Raw genomic sequence first — 27191 nt, forward strand, 5'->3', positions numbered from 1 at the left:
TAAACTGACACAAAAGATATAACTTGTATCTTTCAGTTTGTGCTGTTGAGCTGGTTTCGTTTTTTCTCCCCCTCAACATCAGGGTTTTAGGATCTCTCCAGTTTCCACTCAGTGAACTCTGATTTCCTGCTTCTAGAACACCGTGGGGAATCCACTCCCTTAACTTGCCCTGTCCCTAAGGGGCAGGTCTCATGGTGTTCTCCCTGTCCCCACTCCCATGCCATGCCGCCCTGTGCACCTTCAGACATATCCTTGTCCTTGTAATCAGCCTCTCCTGTGGCTTCCTATGGGCACATGGGGTTGCTGGGACACAGGATAAGTGCGTAGTTAACGTCACAAAAAATCTGTCCCACTATCTGAGGTGGACGCTGAGGTCTCAGCAGTGCTCCACCAGGCAGAGAAGGGCTTCTCCAGGTGGGGAGGGAACAGCCAGCCCAGAGGACCGAGAAAGTTCATTGTACATCCTGAGGTCGGAAAATTTCGGGTGAACTTCCTCAAGGGGTGGAGCCTTTCACAGAACAGCTGTGTAATAAATACTTGGCTGGATTGGTTTCTTTTTCTTTTTTCCTAAAAAGGAAACTAGTATTGGTGTGGGTGGTACTTTTACGACATCCATTCAAGTCTTAATTGCGTTACAGTCTTTGGCCCAGCAATGTCCCTCGGTGTGCATGAGGAAGTAGAAAGAAGAGTGTTCACTGAGCTGTCATTTATAAAGGTGACAAACGGAAACCACTAAAAGCCCGGTCAGCCCTGGCTGGTGTGGCTCAGTGGATTGAGTACTGGCCTGAGAATCAAAGGGTAGCAGGTTCAATTCCCAGTCAGGGCACATGCCTGGGTTGTGTGCCAGGTCCCCAGTAGGGGGCGTGCGAGAGGCCAGGGATCAATGTACCTCTCGCACATCAATGTTTCTTTTCATCTCTTTCTCCTTCCCTTCCCCTAAATAAATAAATAAAATCTTAAAAAAATAAACAAAAGCTCCATCAGCCGAGAGAGATCAAAGGAACTACAGATTGGGACTATGGAATACTATGCAGGTGTGAAAAAGACTAGGGGGAATTTAAATGTAGGGACGTGGGAAGTTTCCCAAGACATATTGCTTAGTAAGAACAGTAAGCCGCAGTTTAATAGTTCAATAGATCAAGTATTATCCTATTTCCTAAACATAAGAAATCATTGGGAATACTTTTCAGTTGCTTGTTTATTTCAGCAGGTTCTCTATTAACACCTCTCTGTTCTATGTTGCTTCATTATAAGATTGATGAGATGCCGTAGTAAACTCTTGTTTATATGAATCTGCTTATGGTAAAGTTGGTTTCCTATATGTCGTTTCACCTAAAGCCTCAGAACCTATTTGCTACGTTAAAGGACTTACTGTATATAAATCAGAGGTTGGTGAACTTTTCCTGTAAAGTCTCAAGTTGTATTTTTCAGGTTTGAACATCATTTGGTCTCTATCATTACTTCCTAACTTGCCCTTTAGTGTGAAAGTAGTCACAGATGCTACAAAGACAAATGAATGACCATGGCTGTGTGCCAATAAAGCTTTATTTACAAACACAGGCAGAGGGCCAGAAAAGGCCTACAGACTGTCATCTGATATCAATAAATAGTACATGATTTTGAAAGAATCCCCAGCAAAACATTATCAGGGGGACACCTGGAAGGGGAGGTGAGAAGGAAGATTCTGACCAAGGTCAGCAAGAAGGTGCTACCCTCTTATTTGAATGTTTCCACCTTGTGTAATTAAAATCATTTTACTTCAGAAGGAAAGTAGTGTTTTAAAAATAGTTTGGGTGGCCCTGGCTGGTGTGGTTCAGTTGGTTGGAGTATCATCCAGTGATTGAAGGATTGTGGGTTCGATCCCCAGGCCGGACGGGGATTTGTGTTTCTCTCTTGCACGGATGCTTCTGTCTCTCCTTTGCTCTCTTTCAAAAAGCCATGAAAATAACGTTCCCAGATAAGGATAAAAAAATTAAGAATAACTTGAGTGGCCTTTTCACCCTGCCTGATTACAGGGTAATGACTGTCATTTTAGAAACGCCAGCAGCCAGTAAAAGCCATGAGGAAGTAAAAGTTCCCCGTCACTCCCCCAGCTTGAGCGGAATTTCCTAAAGGGTCTGTTTGTTTCACTCACCCGGCAGAAATTTGCAGAGCACTCAATGTGTGCAAGGAACTGTCCCCGGTGCTGGGCACAGGGCAGTAAATGAATGTCCCCACCCTCTCCAGGGCTGACATTCTGCTGTCAGAGACAGATAATAAATAACAAGCACAGTAAATAAATAAATGATAAGAGTATGCTGGCAGATTAGAAGTGCTATAGAAAATAGAAGCAGGAGAATGGGTGCGGCTGGAGCAGAGTAATCAAGAGGAAGAGGTTTGGTAGGTGAAGGCAGACGGGGGGCAAAGGGCGAGGACATCGCTTCAACTCCGAGCAAGCCCGGAGCCGGGGGTGGACTTAGGTGGAATGTGTTCGCTCTGCCTGCTGTGTAGGCGGAGGTTACAGCTGAGCTCTGTGAGGGCTGGGGCCTCCTTCGCTCCCTTCATCTCCTCAGCCTGGGGAAGGCACCCACGTCCTGTTTGCGTAAAGTTTTATTGGAACACCACCACACCCACTTGCTTACGCGGTACCTGTGGCTGCTAACTTGTTACAAAGGCGAGTAGAGTAGTTACAACAGAGACCATCTTGCCCTCCAAGCTGAAATGTTTTGTCTGGCTTCTACAGAACATATTTCCTGACTCTTGGTCTAGAGCAAGGCCTGGCATGTTGTAGGCACTTGGTACATGTTGGTCATTGCAGAATGGAGCCCATCACTCATCTGTGACCCACACGAGGTCGCCAGCTTGCTCTCGTCTCAGAGCCAGTTCCAGCTGTGAGTCACGTGCAAGAAAACAACTGCCCAGCCAGCAACATGAAAATACTGGAGCTGCTCAAATCTTTGCCACAGAGAGAATGCCCAGGCAGGATCTCAGTGGGGACCCACAGTGACACTTGGCATGCACTTTACTCCTGTCTTTTTCTCTATGAAGACTGGAGCCCCTTAAGCCCCACAGGCACAGAAGCAACCCCCCAATTATTTTGTTATTGAAAAATCCCCCCAAAGGACAAACTCCCTTTCATTGAGCAGCCCCTCTCTGGCTCTCCCATCTCCTCCTCTCTAAGCACCAAAGTTTTTAAAAAAATTATTTATGAGGGGAAAGGAAGGAGAAAGAAAGAAACATTAATGTGTGGGTGCCTCTCACACACCCCCTACTGGAGACCTGGCCCACAACCTAGACAGGTGCCCTGACCAGGAATGGAACAGGCAACCCTTTGGTTCACAAGCCCATGCTCAATCCACTGAGCCTCACCAGCCAGGGCTAAACATCAGAGTTTTATTCCAGCACATGAACTCGGCTGCCCCCTGGCTTTCCCCGCACACCTGTGATGCCCATTACTCAGGTGCTGCATAACAAGGTAACTCTAGAAGAACAGGCCTTTGCCACCTGGCAGGAATCCCTCTCTTTCTCTGGGATCTGTGAATTCTCTCCCACATTCTCATTTCCCCTTCCCCCCTGTCCACCCTAATATTCTATGCACCCCCATTTCTGAGTTTCAGAGCTTATGGTGCATCCTCAGGACCCACAGAGGAATCGGACCTGGCTGCTGACAGCCAGGGGCTCATGATTTAATGGGGACAGTTCCAGTGCCTGGGGGAGGCATCCCCTCTCTAACAGACTTGGATGGAGGACAGAGGGGAGGCTGTGAGGTAGCTGAGTGCCTCCTTCTGAGTTTTTTGATGCTTGGGTCTCCACCAGTCTGGGGGTTTTGCACAGCGATCTGTGACCCAAGCGCTGGTGGCAGAGAGCCTGGATTCAAATTCAGACTCTGATGCTTCCTACCTGGTACCTTGGGCAGCTTTCCCTCGATATACTTATCTGCAAAATGGGTATGACAGTAATCCCTACCACTTAGAGTTACTGGGAAGATGATGACATTTAATACATAGATAGAGCTTAGAACTCTGCCTGGTGCATAGCAAGCAGTCAATAAATAACATCTATGAGACTGCTTAGCACAGGCATCCAGCTCATAGAACGCCCTCAGCAAGAGGAAGCTTAATATTATCATTAAGTGATGCCAGTAAGTACTGAGAGACTGAGCAGAATTAGTGACGACTCCAGTTTAGACCCTGGGCTTAGACGTCACTAGTTGCCAGGTAGATTTAACCCTAAATAGGGTTGATGACATCACCAATTACCAGGCAGAATATGGTTAGAATATGGGTGCCAGGGCTTTCTCTCCTGTTTGAAATTTCAGTTGTGCACCAGTCCACACTCTTCCCTGGTGCCTTTGGGCACGTGGAATTTTTTAATCAATCTGAGCCTCAGTTTTCAATAAGTCAAATGGAGATAATAAAAGTATCAATCTAATAAGATTGTGGAAAGAATCCAAAGTGTGGGTTCATACACGCAAAGGACACAATGTCCAGTACACAGTCAGCACTCGATGAAGAGCAGCTGTGCCCTGACCTGTGGGTCTCAGTGGGTTGGAGCATCGTCCCATACACCAAAATATTGGGGGTTTGATTCCAGGTCAGGGCGCACACCCAGGTTGGAGGTTTAATCCCTGGTAGGGATGTGTAGGAAGAAAACCAAATGGCATTTCTCCTCTCTCACATTGATGTTTCTCTCTCTCTCTCTTAATTTTTTAATAAAGATTTTATTTATTTTTAGAGAGAAGGGAAGGGGAGGAAAAAGAGAGGGAGAGAAACATCAATCAGTTGCCTCTCACACGCCCCCAACTGGGGACCTGGCCCTCAACCCAGGCCTGTACCCTGACCAGGAATCAAACCCACGACCCTTTGGTTTGCAGGCTGGTGTTCAGTCCACTGAGCCACACCAGCCTCTCCTTTCTCTTTAAAGTCAATAAACATGTTTTAAAAGAGAGAGGTCTCCCATTATCCTCCCTGCAGAAGACTTCCCTGGAGGACACTCTGCCAGGTTAACAGGTGCCCTGAGCTGAGTCTTGGTTAAGAACACAGACTCAGAGGTCTGACTCACTGCAGTCTGAGCCCGGATCTGCCACCAGAACCTGGGCACATCACTGGCCTACAAAGTGGGGTAGTGGCCGTGCCAGCCTCCCGGGGCTGGCATGAGGGTGCATTGAGATAATGACAGTCATGTGCCCAGCACATCATCGAGCCTCATAAAACAGGAGCTGTGTTATCACGGCAGATGCCCTCAGAAAAATCCTCGCCTCCCTGGACCTCAATTTCCCCCATTTGCAAAGTCGTAGGCATTGCCATGACAATTTCAGTGTTTCTTGCCCACAAGGGCTCATCTTTTCCAAGGCCAAGCAAATGAGCTGGGAGGGGGCTGCTTGCACCTCTGTCTGCCCTCTACCCAGCTCCAGCCTCTCCTCCTGTCTCTTCATCCCCCATGTTTTTACCTTTCAACCTTGCCCCTTCTCTGGCTCTTTCCCTTGTTCTGAACTTTCTTGGTTCCCTCCTACACGCTGTCAGAAGGCAGTTTTTAGGGCAATAAATAACAACGGTAATAATAATGGTGATCGTTCTCTGTTTATTTTGCCTTTTCCCAATGCATCAGCCCTGTATGCATTGACTCATTGAATTCACACAATACAAAAAATGTGTTAGTATTGATTTGATAAACACTTATGGAGCGCCTACTGTATGCTAGGCCCTGAAGATCTAGCGGTGAATAAATCGAAGGTTCATGCCCTCACGGGACTTACATTTTAGTGGGGAAACAGATAGTAAACAGATAAAGAAAAAAGCGAACTCTGCAAGAGTCACGAGCTAAAACAAAGGAGGGTCATAGGGAGAGAGGGTGACTAGGGGAACTTCCTATAGAATGGTCAGAAAAGGCCTCCTGAGGGAGGTGACATGGGGGCAGACCTGGCCATGTGAGAGGGGAGCAGCCATGCACAACCTGGGGGAAGAGCATTCCTGGTAGAAGGAAGAGCAAATGCAGTGTCCCCAAGCCTGGGCCCATGCCGGGAAGTGTTTGAGGAATTGAAGAAGGACCAGAAGGCCACTGTGGGGGCCATTGGGCTGGAGGCCATAGGGCCAGTGTGGCTGGAGCCCAGGGAAAGGGAGATGAGATCAGACAGACCCCAAGGGGTGGGGACAGGTGGGGGCTGGGCCCATTGTGCAGGGCTTTGTGGACCACGGTGTGGACATGGGCTTTTACTCTGAGACTAAGCCGTGAAATATTCTAAATAGGGGAGGACAGCAGTCAGAATAAAGTTGAACAGGATCCCATTGGCAGTCGATAGTCTGTGTGTTTGGGGGATTGTCAGAGTGGAGGTAGAGAGGCCATTGTCCTCATTTTATAGATGCAGAAATAAATGTAATCTCAAAAAAAGCCAGCGAGTGAACCAAGCCCACATGGCTGGTAAGCAGGAGAACCAGGCTGCCGGGTTAGCTGGGGCTTGGTTGACGCGCAGCTCCCAGCTCCCACCCCAGCTGCTTGTCCTTCTTGGAGCCTCCGGGTACACCTGTAAAATGGGGATACAGCTCAAAGACCAGCAAAGGTTAGCTTTAGACGTGGTTCACCTCAGGGTTCAGCAGAGCCTTTTATTTGTGACTTTGGGAAGTCGCTTCAGTTTTTCCATTTGTAAGTTGGGAAGCGTTAAGCAACATTTGGGTGTAGCATAGTGGTTAAGAGCAGAAGTTCTGGAGTCAGATTTAGCGAGCTCCGAGTTCTTGTTCTTCCACTTGCCAGCTCTATGACTTTCCGCAATTACCATCCTCTTTCTAAGCTTCGGTTTACCTCATCTGGAAGATGAAGATCTTAATAACACCAATTCCAAACGCTAGTTGTAAGGATTGAATGAGATCACGCAGGTAAAGCGCTTAGCCCAGCTCCTGGGCATATATCGGGCACTCAGTACATGATCATTTATTACTGACAATATCGCCCACACCTCCCCTGTGGGTGAGAGCCCGGGAGAGTGCCTGGTACGCGGTCGGTGTTCGACAAAAGTGAATTCTCTCTCCCGTCTCTCCTGCCCGCCAGCTCCCCCGGGACCCAGGCATTCCGGCTTCCAGCCACCCCCCCACACGCGGGCCCTCACAAAGGCCTCCATTCATTCCTAGCGTACAAAGCGGCCCATTCACCCTGGTCCCTTGGGCCTCCCGCCCCAGGCCGCCCCCCGCGCCTGGCCATTGGTCGAACTCGCTGCTCGTCAGGCCTCGGGTCCCGCCCACAGCCGCACTGCCTTGCTCCGAGTCTACGCGCGGTTCTTTTCCCACGGCTGGCACACTCCGACAACTTCTGATTGGCTTCTTCTGCCAGGTGCTTCTCTTGATTGGCGGCGCGCCCCTCCATGGGCGGGGCCGTAGCTTGCCGCAGCGGAGGCCGATTGGGCCCTGCTGCGCTCGTGTGGGCGGGGATTTCCGGACGGACCCGCCCCTCTTTCTCCGCAGGCCGAAGCCTCGGGACGGCCCTGGAAGCCGGTGAGTGCCCCGGGGCTCGCTGCCCGCCGGGGGCGGCCGGAGCGAGGCTGGGGCCTGGGAGGCTGGGGCCTCAGGGCTGTAAACGGGACCCCGGAGGCCTGTGTGAGCGCAGGGGCAGGAGTAGTGACAGGGACACTCACCTTGGGTGTGCTGCGGGACAGCCCCGCGTGGGGTGGGGGGACGACGCGGGGCGTCTATACTCCCCCCAATCCGAGTCCCTACTGTGTGCGAGGCAGGATCGGGGTCCTCACTGGCGTCCCCGGGCCGATTCCGTAGATGGGGAAACTGAGGCTCGCTTCAGGACCTTAAACGCTTTAATACCTGAGTCATCGCCTTCAGGCTCCCGCCCCCAGATGGCAGCGTCTCTGTTGTCACTTGTAAAAACTGCGGACCAGAGACACGAGTCGGGACTGGCGGAGGCTGATGGGTGGGGAGAGACTTACGTGAGCACCCACCATGCACTCGGGCCCTTTTGTTTTTTGGAACTAAGTCATGTCCTTTAATTACGTGAACTGGAAGTGGGCTCTATGGTACCCATTTGACAGGGAGGGGAAGACCGAGGCTGGACAGAGTTGGTGACTGCAGGGGGCCGGAGTCGAGGGTCGCACTTCGGAGACCAACTGTGTGCTGGGTTCCTTAACCCTTTTCGCCCCCCAGTAGTCCGCTGAGGAAGGCTGGGGTCCCTGTGGCTTAGATGGAGGGGGCGGTTCCAGACAGTTACCAAATGAGCGGAGAAAGTTGACATCTTTGAGAACCTATGCCGCACGTTCTCCCCCAAAGCCCTCCGTATAATGGCAGAAAACCGCCGGGGCTTGAACCCAGCTCTGCCTCTTACTGACTGACCGTATGACCTTGAACGCGTGACTTCGCCTCTCCGTGCCTCAGTTTCCCCTCGGAGAAACGGAGATGCTCATCGTCCTCATCTCATCGTTTTCTCTGAGATCATTTTATGAGTTCAAGCTCAGAGAGCTGTTCTGAGAGCAGAAAACACCAAGCACATAGTAGGTGCGCTTACCGCTCGTTAGGCCTCATTTCACCGGTGAGGAGACTGGAGCTCCCGGGGCCAGGGTGACGCTCTGTCGTCCTCGTTGGTACGCCCCATTTCCTCGGTCGGGGACACTGAGGCTCAGAGAGATTAAACGATGTCACGAGGCATTGCTTTTTAAAGCCCCGCCCTTCTCCCACATCGTTTGAATTATTTCACTGACCGAAATTCACAGAGAGGAAAGTTGAGGCCCAGGCGGTTTGAGCGGGATTCAAACTCTGGAGACCTCAGCCCTCTCCGCAGCGGGCGCCTGACCTTTACGCGCCAGAAGGAGGGGCTCCTGGCGCCGCCGCTGCCTCTGCCGCCCACCTGGCTGCTGGCTCGTGCCCGCCTCCCCGCACCTCCTGTCCCGGGCTTGCAGCTCCAGGACCCGCCCCCTTCCCAAGCTAGGCAGGTGCTGGGTGACATCAGAGCCAGGCTCCCTCCTGGTGACGCGACGTGGCCCCGCCTCGCGCTGGACCGCCGAGGTAGCCGCACCTGAGAGCTCTGAAGGGGACCGGGGAATCCTGTGCCCCCTCCCCACCTTCCCGCTTCCCGCAGCGACCGGCGCCCCCAGGTAGTTCGGAGGATCTTCGCGATAAGGGGGCGGCAACCGAGGCGCTGGAGTTTCGGGGAAATGTGCGCCGGGCGCTTGGATTCTTGGATCCGAGGAAGTGGGTTGGGGGCCAGGAATCCAGTCTGAGTAGGGACGGTGATGGGAGCCGAGACTCCTAGGTTTTGAAAGAGAAAGGCGCTCGGGCCAGGACTCTGGTTCTGGGGTCAGAGACGCCTGGGTCTGTTGGACCAGGGGCTGGGGGTCTGGAATCCTGGGTCTGAGGGACGGGGGTGCTGGGGGTCCAGACTCCCGAAGGGGACTCGGAGCCTGGTTCCTGGGTCTGAGGAAGAGCAGCCTGGGGTTTTAGACGTCCGGGCCTGCGGGAGGAGGGGCTGGGAGCCCGGATTTCTGAGTCTGGGGGCGGAGGAGACTCCTGAGTACTAGCGCTCTGCTGAGGTCAGAGGGCTGGATGCCAAGGGCCCCAACCCTTGCCCCAGGGGTGGATCCCTGGCTCCTTCTCCTTTTCTAGTCTGGCAGTCTCTGCCCCTCCCAGGGCAGGTGCTTTCACCTGCCCTGGTGACAGTAATGAGCCCGGGCAGAGGCGTTCCTGCTGGCCGAAGAGGGTGGGGCTGCCTGCCATTGTCAGTCCTCAGAATCAGTCCCCAGGCATCCTCACCTCTAGCCTGGCTGCCGTGAGGTGAGGGGGTCTGAAGTCATGGGGCTGAGGGAGGAGGCCGCTGAGGGTTCAGACTCCTTGGTCCTGGAAGATTGGGGTGCTGGGGGCCTGGGCTCCCGAGTCTGGAGGAGGAGGGCATGGGGTCTGGGCTCCTGGCTCTAGGAAGGGAGAAACATGGAACTAGGTGATTACAAAAACTCCCAAACCCTTCCCGGTCAAAGGCCGAGGACTGGAGAGGAAGTGGGTGGGGTGGGGTAGGGTGCAGAGGGGTAAAGTCCTGCGGACGGGGCCGGGCTCGGGGTGGACCAGGGCCACACAGGAGGCCTGGGGCGAGCCTGGGCAATTTGGGGCCCCCGGAGGCAGCGAAACGCCACCCGCTGGAGGTAGGACCCTGCCGTCTGAGGGCAGGGGCCCAGGGTTTGAGGCCAAGAGCATCAGGAGCGAGCGTCACCGTGGGCGGGGACTGCCAGCGCTGGGCGTGAGAGGAGAGGGTCTAGGAGTCGGTGGGACGTGCGGTCTGGAGCCAGATTTCCGGCGGGAAAGACGAGAGCTTAACGGGACCAGACCTGGGAATGTCCGGAGAGGAGCTGGGTGTTTGGAGGGACTTCCCCAGGGGCATGTTGGAGCTGGGGCAGGGGCCCTGGAGGCCAGGCGCAGAAGCACTAAGGAGGGGGAGACAGGAATGTTAGGGTGTTCCCGCGGATGGCTGAGGCAGTGGAGAAGAGGCTCCTTCTTCAGGGGCAGGGCGGAACGAGGGGCAGGGAGCATTTGTTTTCCTGACGGTGTTTAGGCTGTTCCGGAACTGCTGTGTTCTGTTCGGCACTGATCTGTGGCCCCTTTGAAGGCAGGGAGGGGCCTACCTAGTATGTTTTGGCTCACCCAGTGTCTCTGTTACAGCTCACAGCTCACTCTGGGTTGGTCTGAGAGCAGAAGTGGACCACTCCAGACCAGGAGCTCCTCCAGGTGGGGCCCTGTCTGCTCATCTCAGGGTCCCCAGGCTCCACGGCCTCAGGGAAGGGGGACTGAATGAATGGGGGAGTGAATGAATGGGGCCAGACTCCACATTATACAGACAAGGAAGCCAGGTCACAGGGAAGGAGGGCCCTGTTAACTGAGGAAGGAGATTCCAGGCTGCTCTGCAGGTATGGGGTAGACCAGAGGTAGTCTGGGTACCTGAGTGACAGACATCAGGTTGACACCCTTAAGGGCTCCCATCGAAGAGGTCAAGTTCCTCATCATGACCTAATCTGGCCCCCTTTGACCCCAGTTTCATCTCACCTACCACCTTCTCTCCTTCCATCTCTAGTCTCCAGCCTCCCTGGTCTCTCAGCAATGCCACACACATCCACGAACACTCCTGCCTCAGGGCCTTTGCACAGGCTGTTCTCCCGGCCCTGGAATAGGTTTCCTCCGACATTCCCATGGTTCTCTCCCTTCCTTTCCCTCAGGTCTTTTTTCAAATGCCACATCAGAGAAGCCTTCCCTGGCCACTCCAATTAAAACGGCAACGCCCCTCAACCCTAACACCCACCATTCCCTGCCTTATTTTTCTCCTCGGCATTTCTCATCATTTAGCATGCTATATAATTATTTATCTTTTTAATCTGTCTGCTGGCACTACAGCAGCACCTTTCAATGGAAACACAATGCAAGCCAAATGTGTAATTTAAATTTTCTAGTAGCCACATTAATTTTTTTTTAGATTTTATTTATTTGTCTTTAGAGGGGAAGGGAAGGAGAGAAGGAGAGAAATATCAATGTATGGTTGCCTCTTGTGCGTCCCCCGCTGGGAACTGGCCTGCAACCCAGGCATATGCCCTGACTGGGAATCGAACCGCAATCCTGTGGTTCACAGGCCCGCACTCAGTTCACTGAGCTACACCAGCCAGGGCTACATTAAAAGTTTTTTGAAGTAAAAATGTCAGCGCTATATTTTATTAACTCAATATGTCCGAAATATTATTGTAATATGTCATCAAATAGAAATCTAGTGTGTATTTTGAACTTAGAACTGCATCTCCGTTTGTATTCTCCATCTCTAGTGACTAATAGCCACATGGGGCTATTTATATTTAAATTTAATTAAAGTTGAATATAATTTAAATTTATTCCTCAGTCCCACTTGCTGCATTCCTTCCTTCCTTCTCTCTCTTTCTTTCTTTCTAACTGATTATAGGAAGAGAGGAAGGGGAGGGAGAGAGGAAGAGAAACATTCCCAGTCAGGGCCTAGGTTGCAGGTTCAGTCATGGTTCAGGTGAGTGACCTGGGACTGAACCTACAACCTGGGCCCTGACTGGGAATCGATCCCACGACCTTTCAATTGGTGGGAGGACGATCCAACCAACTCAGTCACATGGGTCAGGGCCCACTTGCCACATTTCAAGTGCCCAGCAGCTGCGTGGGGCGTGGCTTCGTGTTGGACTGGGCGGGGCTAGAATGGAAACGCGTCATGAAGCAGGGGGTCTTCTTCTGGCTTCTTCGTTGCTGTAGGATCAGTACCTTGAACACTGAGGGCCTGGCTCACTGCCTGGCTTATTACGGAATTATTGAAAGAATGAATGGATAGAGAGGTGAATGAATGACATGCAAAAAGAGGTCTGGCGAAGAGAGGCAGGCCCTGGCTGGTGTAGCTCAGTGGGTTGAGCTGGGGGCCTGCGAACCAAACAACCCTGGTTCGATTCCCAGTCAGGGCACATTCCTGGGTTGTAGGCCAGTTCCCAGCAGGGGACGCACGAGAGGCAACCACACATGGATATTTCTCTCCCTCTCTCCTTCCCTTCCCCTCTAAAGATAAATAAATAAAATATATTTAAAAAAATGAGCTCTCCTGACTTAAAAAAAAAGATAAAAATAAAATTAAAAGAAAGAAAGAAAGGCAGTAGGGACTGGCCTGCAGGGTTTGGGGCGGGGTTGGAGCCGCCCTTGACCTCCATTGCCTTCTCTTCCCTTACAGACCATGGCAGCGGTGACCATGACCATGCCCAGGAGGAAGGTGCCCCCCAGGCCGGGCCCGGTGCCCGAGGCGGCCCAGCCGTTCCTGTTCGCCCCCCTGGGACCAGGCGTGGGTGCCGGGCCTGGAGGCTCGGGCACCTCCCCACAGGTGGAGTGGACCGCACGGCGCCTGGTGTGGGTGCCTTCGGAACTGCACGGGTTTGAGGCGGCGGCGCTGCTGGATGAGGGCGAGGAAGAGGCCGAGGTGGAGCTGGCGGAGAGTGGGCGACGGCTGCGGTTGCCCCGGGACCAGATCCAGCGCATGAACCCACCCAAGTTCAGCAAGGCCGAGGACATGGCCGAGCTGACATGCCTCAACGAGGCCTCGGTGCTGCACAACCTCCGCGAGCGGTACTACTCCGGCCTCATCTATGTGAGTGGCCTCCCCGCCCGGGAGCGCAGAGTGTGTGTGTGTGTGTGTGTGTGTGTGTGTGTAGGGGGCGCTAGGGGGCGGGGTCAGCACCCTGGCGTGAACCAAGGTGAGGCCGTGTATTATCTCTTACCCACCTCGTATGACTATTTCCACACTTAGGTGCCAAATGATAAGTCACTGGGTTACCAGGACTGCCTCGGACCCTGCTGGGGATGCCCCTTAATATTATATGGTAGATGTATCTTATGATTTTCCTAAAGTATAAAAAAAAAATCTGAATTCTCAACTGTAATGCATCCAGCGTGTTTTGAGAAGGGTTATGGGGCCGGAATAATAATTAGTGAGAAGCACTTAGTGTGGGGAACCACGTGGCAGGCTCTGTGCTAAATGCTTTCGTGTATTCATTCATTTCCTCTTACCTTACGCCAGTAGAGTCTATCATTATCCCCATTTTATCTGAAAGGAAACTGAGGCCCAGAGAGATTGCATGACAATACAAACTCATTTATTAAGCATATACTAGGCACTCTAAAATATATGGTCTCCCCAGAGGGGCGGGGGCGAAAAAATTATCATAGCAGATTATAATGAAATAATCCATTACTTCGAAGAGATTAAAGAACTACGGAGAACACATAGTTTACAGAAAGATTATACATCGTCTCGGTACACTTTCACTACTATAAAGCATTTTATAGGTAAAGAAACTGAGGCGCAGAAAGGTCAAGTTCATCCACCAAGGTCACTGGGTTGGACGTGGCAGATCCAAGCTCTGCCATGGTGTTTCTGAAGAGTAAGACGGGATGGATGATGGCGAGGTTGAATGTGGCAGCCTCGTCTCTGCTAAGCATGAAATGTCTCTCATGTTATATAATCTCTACTGCAAACAAAAGAAATAAGATAGTGTTTCTTAACTCTGCCTTCCTGTAAGGATTATCTGGGGAATTTTTTTTTTTTGTGAAAATACCGATACCTGAGTTCCATTACGAAGCATTTAAATCTGGACCTCGGGGGGTGTGACACTGTATGTGGTTTGCATTTTTTTTTAAAGATTTTGTTTATTTATCTTTAGAGGGGAAGGAGAAGAGGGAAACATCAATGTGTGGTTGCCTCTAGTGCGCCCCCTACTGGGGACCTGGCCTGGCCTGCAACCCAGGCATGTGCCCTGACTGGGAATCAAACCGCAATCCTCTGGTTCGCAGGCCTGCGCTCAATCCACTGAGCCACACCAGCCAGGGCTGTGTGTGATATATATTTTTTTTATCCTCAGTGGAGGATAATTTTTTTAATTGATTTTACAGACAGAGAGAAGCATCATCAGTCAATTGCCACTTGTACGAGCCCGGCTTGGGGGTTGAACCCGCAACCTTTTGGTGTATGGGATGACGCTCCAACCAACTGAGCCACCCGGGCAGGGCAGGGATTTAGCATTTTTAATAAGCTTCCAGGGTGGTTCTAATGGGCAGCCAAAGCGTTATTAAGAGCAAACAGGATTAGAGAGATTGACAAGGAATGTCAGCAATAATAATGAAAAGTAATAATAGTTTGTGGCTAGCAAATATTTGTTGAGCACTTCTGATGTTCCAAGAACTGTTCTAAGTGCTGCGTGTGGGTTATCAGCTCACCTGTAGGCCAGGGACTCTTGTTATGGTCTGATGTTCAGGAATGTTAAGTGACTTGGGTCCCAGGTCACGGAGACCTGAAGGAGTCCTGCCAGGATTTGAACGCAGGCAGCTGGCCCCAGAGTTATGCTGCAAACACCAGCTTGGAGCCTGGAGTCTCGCTGCCTTGCTTGTTTAAATTGCCCCCTTGGGGGGGAAAATCATAAAAATGCCTAACTAAAAGCCTAAAAGGCAAAGCACTTTTTAAAAAAAGATTTTATTTATTTATTTTTAGAGATAGGGGAAGGGAGGGAGAAAGAGAGGGAGAGAAACATTAATGTGTGGTTGCCTCTCACCAGCCCCCAGCCAGGAATCTGGCCTGCAACCCAGGCCTGTGCCCTGCCCGGGAATTTAACTGGCAGCCCCTTGGTTCACAAGCCAACACTCAATCCACTGGGCCACCCCAGCCAAGGCAGTGCTTGGTTTTATATTTAAAAAATACTACAGCCCTGGCTGGTATAGCTCAGTGGATTGAGCACGGGCCTGCGAACTAAAGGATCACCGTTCAATTCCCAGTCAGGGCACATGCCAGGGTTGCAGGCCAGTTCCCAGCAAGGGACGCATGAGAAGCAACCATGCATTAGTATTTCTCTCCCTCTCTCCTTCCCCTCCCCTCTAAAGATAAATAAATTTTAAAAAATACTACAAAGCCTCAATGAGAAGAATAAAAAAATGTCAATAAATGAGGTGATATATAAAAAAATGAAAATAAGAAAACTGGCCCCAACAGTCACCCTGAGAAGGGTCACCAAGCATATGATTGGAACATCCATGTGAGTTCTGTCCCCTGTGTGGGAAGGAGGAGACACGCTGTGAGAGGCCCAGAGGTCGGCTCAGGGCCCCTCGGCGGAGGGGGGATTTGAATCGAGGGCCGTCTCGCCCTGGGTGGGGTTGGCACCTTCCCCCAGGTTCTGGCCCCTTCGGATTCCTCGCTCGCCTTTGGCAGTGCTGGGAAAGAGGCTTCTGTCCGAGCCCCTTCCCTGGGTCTCACCGAAGGCAGGGAGGTCAGAGGGACCCCCCAAAACACCAGCATCCTTGTAAGGTGTCTACTATCACCCCCATTCTTCAGGTGGGGAGACTGAACCTCAGAGAGGGGCCAGGACTGGAACAAGGCCTCAGAGCGAGGAACCGGCTAAGCTGGGATTTGAACCCAGACCGTCTGACTCCAACCCCCACATCCTACCTACTGTAGTAGGAAGACAGTTGGGAAAGTCCTGGGAGTCCTGGGGGCGGGGGGGGGAATGGCAAGGTCTAAGCTGAGACTGTGGCTCAGAAACTAGAGAACTGGGGCCTCACAAATGGAAGTGAGATGGAAGATTCCAGAAGCCTAGATGGGAAGCGACTTGGCACCGAGTGAGGGCCTGATTGCCTACTGGGTACTCTTCTAAACTTCTTTCGAATGTGACCTTGGCCGTGATACGCCTGCAAGGTAGGGACTATCATCTCCTTCCCCTGCAGCTTGCAGAGGGGAAGCATTGGCCTGGCAGAAGTTAACAGCCAATGTATTAGTCGTGCTTGGTGTTCCGGGGCCTGCGCTGAGCCCCGTAGGTTCAACACGAGCTTGCGGATGGCTCTTAGCACCTGTTCCCGTCCCCACTTGATGAGAAAATGAGACTCAGGTTGACGTGGCCATGGAGCCACCCTGCTAGAAGATGTTACGAGTGCCATTCAAGCTGTGCCCTGCCGGTCAGGCTTGGTCCGTGCTTGGTCCGTGCTGACCGGCCCAGTGATGGGAAGGCAGTGGAAAGTGGGGCTTCCAGGGCTCCAGAAACTTGGTTTCTGCCTCTAATAAGCTATTTGGCCTTGAGTCACTCTTAGTCACTGCCCTTCACTGGGAAGCTTGGGGAAGGGAGGACACCCGGTTTTGTTTTTGTTTTTTTTTAAAGATTTTATTTATTTTCAGAGGGAGAGGGAGGGAGGGAGAAAGGGAGAAGAGGAAACATTGACATGAGAGAGAAATGTCCATCATTTGACACTCATATGCCCCAACGAGGGATGGAACTTGCAACCCAGACATGTGCCCTGATAGGGAATCGAACCAGTGACCTTTTGGTTTGTGGGAGGACGCCCAGCCCACTGAGCCATACCAGTCAGGGCTTTGTGATGCACCCCGCTCTGGAGGACACTGGGAGATGCACCGTGGGCCTCCGTTTTTAGAGTCCTTCTAGCTGGTGGGTGAAAAGCCCCATTTTCCAGGGCTGGAGACTGAGGCTCCAGACAGGACACATCCCTTGCTAAAGCCACATAGTTAGAAATTCGGGCGGACGTGGTTCCGAAGTCCGAGCAAGCTCTCAGCTCCCACGTGGGGTGGGTACCTGGGAGTCTCAGGACCCATATATTTAGAGAGCCTTTATGGGCCCCACCTTGGGCCAGCTGGTTTTTGTTCTTTATCTCCCTTAATCCCCGAAGCCTCTGTAATGAAGTGGGGAGTGTCCGTTCCCGGTTTCTCCAGGAGGAAACTGAGATGGGGGAGAGTCGTGGGGCTGAGCTGGGCCCTTCAGAGTCCCCAGTGCTGGGACAGCCCCTGAAGACCCTTCCAACAGGTCTCTGCAGCTGTGCTCCAGACACTGGGGTGGCTCCGACCCTGTCTGGGTGCTCCAGCCTCGACCCTTTGCCCCCTGGTTTTGGCAGCCAGCTCAGGTTCCTGTCCGGGTGTCGTCCAGGCGACGGGGTGTGGCTGGCGGGATGGGGCTAAGGTGGGAGGGTGGCAGGGGGCGTGGGCTCCTCCGCCAGCCAGGAGTGCTGCCGGCGCCAGCAGCCATGAGATACCCTCCCAGGGAATGTGGCCCGGCCGCCCCGCCCTCTGAGGCGGGGGGCGGGGCTCCCCAGAGCACCCAGCAAACCGGTTGCTCTGCTCCGGGCTGGCCACCCAGCCTCCCACCGTTAAAAGGTTGGCACCTGGGAGCCGGGCAGCCTGCGGTGGCCACACCCTGCCCTGCTTGGGAAGCACAAGATGTCAGGGAGTTGAAAGCGGTCCTGCTCTTCACCAACTAAGTAACCCGCCGGCCCGCTGATTAGCTGAGTAGCTGGCTAAGGAGCTAACTGGTTTAATAGTTACCTAGTGAAGCCCACTAAATGGCTAATTCTGGCTAGTTGAGCTAATTGCAGCTAGCTTAACTAGTTTCCTCTGTGGGTTGGTGTAGCTAGGTAACCAGCTAGCTCTCTAGTTGTCTAACTACTTCTATTTGTCCCGAGTGCCTAGTGACTGTTGTTTACCCCTTGCTCTGAACAGTTGTGGTTTTTAAAAAGATTTTATTTATTTATTTATTTTTAGAGAGAGGGGAAGGGGAGGAGAAAGAGAAACATCTGTGTGTGGTTGCCTCTCACACGCCCCCTACTGGGGACCTGGCATGAAACCCAGGCATGTGCTCTGACTGGGAATAGAACTGGCGACCCTCTGGTTTGCAGGCAGGCACTCAGTCCACGGAGCCACACCAGCCAGGGCGTACTGCAGCATTCTTTATGAGGGCAAGGACTGGAAATGGCCCAGAGACATGTTTGTACAGTGGATTCCTGTAACACTCTCGGTGTGGGGGTAGGAAACGATCTCCAAAACATTATCAAATGACAGGAAACCAGGCGAGAACTGTTGGCATTGAATGGGGTGGAAGAGGAATATTTTTATGTACACGCTTGAACACACACGGAATATCCCGGGTAGGGCACTCACTTATCAGCTGCAACTGAATATATTCTGTGGTTTCTATTAATAACAGATTCACAGGGACCGCTTAGATGAACTAGGTTATATAAACCAGCTAAGTGTTACCTATGGTGAAATACTACTTATAATGTGAATATAAAAGCACGATATCTCAAAGTGTCCTTTCATAAAACAGGTGTAGTGTAGACTGTCTCTGAGATCACTGGTTCTCAAACTTGTCCACTCTTATTGGAGGAAATGCTCAACTTCAGGTTCTAGGCACATGGCAATGAAGACATAATTTTTTTTCATCCAAGTTGACAGACTTCCTGAAGTCGCCCACATACCCATTGGGCCTGGGTTCAGGACTGTGGGACCAATAAGAATTGTTTCAGCCACCCAGGCTGGTGTGGCTCAGTGGATTGAGTGCCGACCTGTGAACCTAAGCATCGCCAGTTTGATACCCAGTCAGGGCACATACCCGGGTTACTGGCCAGGTCCCCAGTAGGGGGCGCGCGAGAGGCAACCACACATTGATGTATCTCTCCCTCTCTCCCTCCCTTCCCCTCTCTCTAAAAATAAATAAATAAAACCTTAGAAGAAAAAGAATGCTGCAGTAGATGGGCTTGTCCACGGTCCTTCCATGGGGTGACAGGCTGTGACCCAAGTCTAGCTGGCCCTCAGAGTGAACCCTTACCCATACAGCACCTTTGTGCAATTTGGGGAAGATTCTTTCCTACCACTAGCCTGTAACTGTTAGAATGGACATTGTCAGGTGTGAATGGCAGCCGCTTTGACAGATGTCCTTGTGCAGGGCACCGCCTGCCCAGCTGTGTACCGCTGGGCTGCAGGCTGGTGGCTGAGACCCTCCTCCTTCTTGTCTCCCCCACAGACGTACTCAGGCCTTTTCTGCGTGGTCATCAACCCCTACAAGCAGCTCCCCATCTACACGGAGTCGATTGTGGAGATGTACCGGGGAAAGAAGCGCCACGAAGTGCCGCCCCACGTGTATGCAGTGACCGAGGGTGCCTACCGAAGCATGCTCCAGGGTGAGTGTGGGGCCGGGGCTGCTGCAGGCGGCCCTTGGGTGGGGGCGGGGCTGGGGATCAGGATCAGGTGACAGGGCCAGGGTTTCAGTCTCCCTGAGGCTTCTCTGTAAGGCAGGAAACAATGCAGGGCTGAGTGGGCGGTGTACTGGGTCCCAGTGAGGCCCCTTTTCTTTCTTTCCTTTTTTTTTTTTTTTTTTTTGATTATTTATTTATTTATTTTTAGACGGGGGGGGGGGGAGAAGGGAGGGAGAGAAACATCCATGAGTGGTTGCTTCTCGCGCGCCCCCTACTGGGGACCTGGCCGGTAACCCAGGCATGTGCCCTGACTGGGAATCCAACGGCAGACTATTTGGTTCGCAGGCCTGTGCTCAGTGCACTGAACCGCACCAGCCAGCGCAGGCCCCTTTTCTACGTGCCTCTACGTTCACCTTTTCTCTCGACAAGTACCATTTGGGAGCCAGTTGGTGCCAGGCTCCTGCCAATTTCTCCTGAGACAGTGATTCTTAAGGCATTCATTCATTCATTCATTCATTCATTCAGCGCTTACGTTGTTGACATGCTCTGCACTGTCTCGGGGTGAAGAGCAGCCCCTTGCGTGATGGGCGGATGGGGTTGCTGTACACCGCTGGGAAGGCTGTGAAAGGGGGTCCCACTCACACCCCGGCAGTGTGAATCAGTCCGACAGAATTACGCAACTCACTCACATGTAACGAACGTGAGGGATAGGCTTGTTACTTATTTATTATAGGTCATCTATTTTAGCAAATACTTTATATCTGTTAAAATACATATGAAATGACCCTGGCTGGGTGGCTCATTTGGTTTGAGCATTGTGCACCAAAAGGTTGGGGTTCTACCCCCGGTCAGGACGCATACCTAAGTTTCAGGTGCGATCGCCGGTCAGGGCACAACCCATTGATGTTTCCCCCTCACATCGATGTTTCTCTCTCTCTCTCTAAAATCGATAAACACATCTTCAGGTGAGGATTAGAAATTTAAATATTTTAAAATTTATATCATATGCCATATAATTGTATGGAGCAGCATATTTATATTGTACGTATCAAACTTACAGCATTTAGGACATGCCATGTTTTGAAAGTATGTTATAATAATATACTCGTATCGTACTACGCAGTGGTTCTCGGAGTTTGGTCCCCCAACCGGCCGCCTCAGCAGCACGTGGGAACTTGCCAGAAATTCACAGTCGGGCCCCACACCTGCAGAGGCAGAAACTCTGGGGCAGGCTCAGTGGGCAGGGTCATCACAAGCCCCGCCCCCTAGTGAAGCCACGCCCCCTGATGCAGGCACAAGCCCAGCAGGTCCTGATGCAGGCTCTCTGATCTATATAGCATCCCTGCTTCCTGCAATAGAGCAGCGGTGGCAAACTCATTGTTACCCGGGGGCTGCATTAGCCCCGCGGTTGTCTTCAAAGGGCCGAATGTAGAGCTCTTGGCCCCTCAGTAAGGAGTAGTTACATTCATACAGTCTTAAAATTACATCCCACCCTTTGAAGGTACCCATGAGGCTGATGTGGCCCCCGCTGACAATGAGTTTGCCACCTCTGCAATAGAGCATATTTAGATGTCATATTTTTATATTCACTTTATAAATTTATACTTAATCATAGGTGACACCTGGTTATATAATCTGTTATACATTTATTTGTATACTTTCAGCTGTTACATTCTTTTTTTAAAAAGATTTTATTTATTTATTTTTAGAGAAGCGGGAAGGGAGGGAGAAAGAGAGGAAGAGAAACATCAACCTGCGGTTGCTTCTCACTCGCCCCCTACTGGGGACCTGGCCCTCAACCCAGGCATGTGCCCTGACTGGGAATCGAACCAGTGACCCTTTGGTTCGCAGGCTGGCACTCAATCCACTGACCTACACCAGCCAGGGTCCCTGTTATTGTATCTTAAGAGTGAATGTACTATAAAGTAAGGGTGAGCGCCTATTCCACACCAAGGGCTCTTCATGGGTTAACACATTTAACCTCACAGCAAGCTCATGAAGCAAGTGAGCTCATCTCCTGGCTTCTAGATGGGGACATGGAGGCACAGGGCAGTGCAGTCATCACTCATGGTCCCACTGGTGGGTGGGCAACTAAGGTGGGATTTGAACCCAGAGTTCTCGACTGCTGCCTCTCCGGGGTCCAGGGTCTTGCTCTCATGTCTTTGGATCTCATTTTCAGCATAGGGAGGGTCCCAGACTGAAGTTTGTTGAGTGAATTTTATCTGTTTAGTTAGAGTTTATAGCTTCCTCAGGTGAGGAAACTGAAGCTCAGAGAGGGGCCGTTGCTTTCCCAGGGTCACTCAGCATGCAAGAAGCCGAGTGGGGTGGGGTACAGGAATCCAGAGGGATCATACCTCAAAACCCAAGCTTTCCCTTACCCCCCGGGGAATGGTTTTGAAAAGGGGGTGGCCAGCATAAGCGGCCAGGGTCCTGCAGGAGAGACCATCCTGGGTGACATGTGTCCCTCTGTCCCCTACAGATCGTGAGGATCAGTCCATTCTCTGCACGTGAGTAATCCTGAAGGCTTCCTGGTGGAGGCAGGGTCTGAGCTGGGTGTGGCTCTCCTTAGAATGGGCGGGGCTTACCTGAAATCATTGTTGACCCTCTTACTTCCCCTTGTTCCCCTGCATAGGGGGGAGTCCGGAGCCGGGAAGACAGAAAACACCAAGAAAGTCATCCAGTACCTTGCCCACGTGGCATCATCGCCAAAGGGCAGGAAAGAGCCAGGCGTACCGGTAAGTGACCTTGGGACATGCTCTAGACCCTGCCACTAACAATGCCCTCTTGATCTCAGTCTCTGCTTCCTATGTAACATCCCTCATGGGGGACCACAGTTCTGGGTCTTCTCCTGGCTTCCCATGCTGCCTGAGCACCTACTATGTGCCTGGTGTAGTGCTGGAAGCAGTGGCAGGTGGACAAGAAATGCAAGCGCCCGCTCTTGGCTTTATTGACCTTTGGAACAGCACCAGGCACATAGTAGGTGCTTACATTCCTGAGCACCTACTGTGTGTCAGGCCTGGTTTAGGTACCTGCAATGTCCTTGTGAGCTTTATAAGTGGGCATTTATATAGTGCTTGTCCCTTTGCTCACATTAACTTAACACTCCAGTGGGGTGGGTGTTGTTTTCCTGTGTTAAAGATGAGAAACCAGAGGTACAGCTGGGGTGAGTCGGTTCGGAGGTCACACACCCAGCAAGGGCTTACAGTGGATTCAGACCCAGGCATCGCGGTCCCCCCAGGCCACCCCACTCCACACACCTTGTCTCCCCGCCTTGTCTCCCCCCTGCTCTGGCCACCACCTGAGACCACCAGTTCACCTGTGTGTCTGTCCATGTTTCATGTGCCGTGTCCCAGTCCGTGTCCTGATCCATGTCTCGTGTCCTGTGACTTCCTCAGGCCTCCGCCAGCGCCGTGTCTTATGTGAGTAGCAGGGAATCACCTCAAGTCATGCTGTCCTAATGCCACCCAAATCACCCCAACACACGACTTTCCTGACAGACAGGGCCCACAGCACTGGTGGTCACACCTGCCAGGGAGCCTCACTACTGCTTACGGTGGTCCTACTAGGTGCACATCAGACTGCACTGTCATTTAATGCAACCCTACTGTGTATACACCGGGCCACTCACTGTTGTTTATGGCAGTCCTACTGCGCAAAACACACCCAGGGTTTGTGCTGTCATTTCATGTGGTCCTACTATGTGTATATAGACCCCAGGCTGCACTGCTACTTATTTTAGTTCCACTGTGTGTGTGCAGACTGGCCACAGATACCAACATGAAATAACTTAGAGACCAAAAGTACAATCTATTGCTAATCTACGAAATGCTTGTTGATGGGGCCCATAGACCCTATGAATTCACAAAACCTGGATGCCCGCACTGCCATTTATTTCAGGTCCTCAGCTCAGGCTGTCTCTGAGGGCTCACAGGGAAATTAAAGAAATGGTCCATGTGCTAGAGAGCCTGACAAGGAAGGAGGCAGAGAAAACGGCTATTTATTGAGCACCTACTATGTTCTTGGCTCTGACACCAAGATGGCTATGGGAAAGTTTCGAGTAAGGCCCCTACGCATAGGAAGGACACTACCATTTCTTGAATGCCTATGATGTGCCAGTTTGAAACACTTCATGTAGATGGTGTAGGTTTTTCCTTAACTAATTCTACAAGTGATTTATGAGCACTTATTCACTGTGACAGCAACAACCCCCAAATCAGATACAGTGAAATTCCTTTCTTTCTCTCAGAGCCCCTTCCTTGGAGTGGCTTGCACTGTTGACAGTTTGGTGTGTATCCTGGCAGACCTTTCTCTAAATGTTTATGAATATATATATATACCTGTAGAAATGGGAGTCCTGTTTGGTGGTGTTTTTTCTTTGATTTTTTTTATCAATGGGATCACATTGCAGGTATTGTTCTGCAGGGGTTTTTTTGTATGTTTGTTTTACTTTGTTTCTGCTCAGTCATTTAGCTTAGAGATGTTTCCTTGTTCCCTTGACAGTAGACTGACAGGCACCACCCGGATACAGGGCATAGGCACACACCCAGATGCACAGAGGTCCTTCACACACACACTCCATTTGCTGTAATCAGACCCCAACGTCCTGCCCATGTTCTCGCTGAGGTGCCATCTCCCCCCCCATCCCCCACCCCTGGCAGGGCGAGCTGGAGCGGCAGCTTCTTCAGGCCAACCCCATCCTGGAGGCCTTCGGCAATGCCAAGACGGTGAAGAATGACAACTCCTCCCGATTTGTGAGTGCTGAGTGACTGAGTGCTGAGTGACGGCAGTGCCGGGCAGCTGGGTGTGTGGGAGGGGCAGGCAAGACGTGGGAGTCTACTGAGGGAGGAGGGGCCGGGGCTGCTGGGGGCCTGGGTCTTGAGGAGAGAAATCAAAGAGGCCGGGACCTTGGATCCTCCAGGGAGCCCCTTGTTGAGACCCCCACGATGAGGGTGGAACTCAGGCAATGGGCAGGAGAAAGTCAGGAGGCGGTCCTGGCTCTGGGAGGGGCGAGTGTGGGCGGGGGTTGCTCTTCAAACCCTCCGGAGGAAGAGGACCCTCAACTCAGCCCCCTCCGCCCTCTTACCTCCCAGGGCAAATTCATCCGCATCAACTTCGATGTTGCTGGGTACATCGTGGGCGCCAACATTGAGACCTGTATCCTTCAGGGCCCTCGGCGCACTGATGGGGGCGGGGAACAGGGGCAGCCGAGGACGGAGGCTCTTGGGAATCTCACTACTTACAGGAAAACAGACGTCGGTCCCACAGGGAGCCCAGGCTCCTGCGGCTCAGAAACTGTGCCTCAGTTTCTCCCTCTGTAGAAGAAAAAGGATCACGGACTGTGCCCCAGAAGGGTTTAGGGGACAGTGTGGATCCTTAGCACGGCACCCGCCAACTAGTAAGCGCTCAATAACGAGCTCTGGTTATTAGAAGTTAATGATTGGAGTGAATTAACAATGTTCTTATGGACGTTAATGTTATCGATGAATAATTCTTCATTATAATGTTAATGATATTAATAAGAAACCGTGTTCCTGTGCCCAGGGGTGACTGATAAGCTCCCTGTTTTCCAAAGTCTGGGGAACACTGAGCAGCCTGGTGTCTGTCCCCTGCAGCCACCAGCTCCTGCTGCCTGGGTCCCCAAGGCCCACGGCTTCTCTGCCTCGTGGCTCCCGCACACCTGGGCTCTGAGAGCGCAGGGCCCTTCCTGCCCCGTGCATCCTGCCGGCTCCCACCTCCTCCGACCCCATGGTCCCTGCAGCCTCTTTTTAGCTTCACACTTGCCTTCTCTGCCTGCGTTTGAACGCTAACTTTCTCCTGTCTACACTCTTCACGCACCTGAGGGTGCTGCCCCCACTGGGCACAGCTGTGTCTGCCTCCCAGCCTGTCACCAGCTGGTGTACAGATGCTCCTGGGGGCAGGTGCCACTCCCAGGCCAATCTGATAAGTCCTGGGCGCCACCAGACCCCCTCTTGCCCCCGGAACCCCACATGTCCTGAGTGTTTCCAATGTACCTGGTGTGGCCCCGAGACCTCTCTGTACCTTATCCTTACTTCTCTCTCTGAGCCCCTGAGGCAGGCTCTGTCACCTCCCACTTAACAAGAGGAAACCAGGGCCCGGGGCTGCCCTGCTGTGTATGCTTCCCCATCCCACCCTGCCTTGTGGGGCCCTCTACCCCTGGCCCCTTATTTCCCCAGTGGGCTAGTGACCCCACGGCTTTAGGCCAACAGACCACTGTGTGCGGTGAAGCTTGGGCCAGGCTTGGAGTTATGACTGCCACGCAGAACTGTGGCGGGAGGGGCAGATGCGCTATTGGGTGTTTTATTCATTCTCAAGTGTGTCACCAGTCTCAGGGTGTGACTGAGTCTGAGAACTATCCTAAGAGGGAGGAGTCAGGAGCCTCAATACCCAGACAGGGACCCTGAGGCTGGGAGCAGAAATGATGGCGGGAGATATTCTTTACTTTTTTCTTAACTTTTAAAGATTTTATTTATTTATTGCTAGAGAGAAGGGAAGGGAGGGAGAGAGGGACAGAAACATCAGTGTGTGGTTGCCTCTCATGTGACCCCCACTGGGGACCTGGCCTGCAACCCAGGCATGTGCCCTGACTGGGAATTGAACCAGTGACCCTTTGGTTCGCAGCCCACGCTCAACCCACTGAGCCACACCAGCCAGGGCAGCAGGAGATATTCTTACTGCAACTCATTTATTCCTGCAGCAACTCACTGACGGGCATGATAATCTAGCCCTTTGCACAGAAGGGGAAACTGAGGCAAAAGTGCTGCTTAACTGACATGCTCTAGGCCACTCACCTGGTTAGTGGCAAGGTCACCGGCGGGGGCTGCATGATGGGACAGCAGGGGGGGCGGAATGGATTGAGGGGGCCGGGTGGGGCCCCGTCCCTCCCTGCTTCTGCGGCGCCTTGACTCGCCCCCACCCAGACCTGCTGGAGAAGTCGAGGGCCATCCGCCAGGCCAAGGACGAGTGCAGCTTCCACATCTTCTACCAGCTGCTGGGCGGCGCGGGAGAGAAGCTCCAGGGTCAGTGTCGCTGCTCCGGGGAGTGGAGGGCGGCCCACGGACCTCCGGCGTCTCTGGGTCCCCTCTCTGGGTCCGCTGGGCGGAGGGGAATGGGAGGAGTTTGTATGTATCAGACTCCTGCTGGGTAGCGGATTCTGCCCTTTCCTGGATCCTGCCGCCTCAGGACTTTTGCCAAAAGGGAGCCCGGCCGACACCCCCCAACTGCACCCGGTCCCCGCCACCCGCGCTGCTGGGTGGACTCTGCTGCCCTCTGGTCCTGCTGTCTCCTGGGGCTTGATCGCACTGGCCGCGTGGCCGCGTGGCTCCTGTGCACATTCATGTCTCTTCTGCTCACTCCAGCGAGCGCAACTCTGGCTTTGCCGTGGCTCTCGTGGCCTCGTGGGTCCCTGCGGTCCTGGTCTGTGTGGCTTCGCGGCTCCCCTCCCTCTGGCTGCTGCCTGAGGTTCTTCCCGCCTCCTGCTCATGCTCCTCCTGCCTGCTGGCTGTGGACAGTGGCCCCGCTGCCCAGTGGCCCCCTCTCATTCTGGCTCCTGCCGCCCCGTAGCTTGGGCCTTCTCCTGGCCGCTTCTCACCCAGGCTCCTGCTCACGGTGGCTTCTGAGCCCACCTGCCCTCTGCTGCTGGTTCCTGCTGTCCCAGGGCTTCCACTCACTTGGACACCCTCAGGCCCATTGCTTCTGCTGACCGGTGGCTCCTGCCTGCTCTGG

The 27191-nt window shown here is 52.6% G+C and overlaps 1 protein-coding gene across 6 annotated transcripts in view; it reads left to right on the forward strand.

Moving 5' to 3' along the window:
* The first annotated feature begins 7414 nt into the window (after positions 1–7414).
* Positions 7415–27191, forward strand: part of MYH14 (myosin heavy chain 14) — a 75266-nt gene continuing 55489 nt past the window's right edge. The window contains exons 1-10 of one of the 6 annotated variants that reach the window (XM_053659727.1): positions 7443–7460; positions 10614–10679; positions 12670–13080; positions 19277–19433; positions 21928–21955; positions 22081–22183; positions 22844–22867; positions 24107–24199; positions 24539–24602; positions 26387–26485. In XM_053659727.1, coding sequence (XP_053515702.1) covers positions 12673–13080; positions 19277–19433; positions 21928–21955; positions 22081–22183; positions 22844–22867; positions 24107–24199; positions 24539–24602; positions 26387–26485 — 976 coding nt within the window. In that variant the 5' untranslated portion in view covers positions 7443–7460; positions 10614–10679; positions 12670–12672. Of the gene's footprint in view, positions 7461–8978; positions 9062–9647; positions 9738–10003; positions 10100–10613; positions 10680–12669; positions 13081–19276; positions 19434–21927; positions 21956–22080; positions 22184–22843; positions 22868–24106; positions 24200–24538; positions 24603–26386; positions 26486–27191 lie in introns of those variants that run through there. The other 5 variants (XM_053659728.1, XM_053659726.1, XM_053659729.1 and 2 more) reach the window with 5 other exon arrangements.

Source organism: Artibeus jamaicensis, unplaced genomic scaffold (assembly GCF_021234435.1).
Source record: "Artibeus jamaicensis isolate MK-2021 breed Jamaican fruit bat unplaced genomic scaffold, CSHL_Jam_final scaffold_804, whole genome shotgun sequence".
Taxonomy (NCBI): Eukaryota; Metazoa; Chordata; class Mammalia; order Chiroptera; family Phyllostomidae; genus Artibeus; species Artibeus jamaicensis.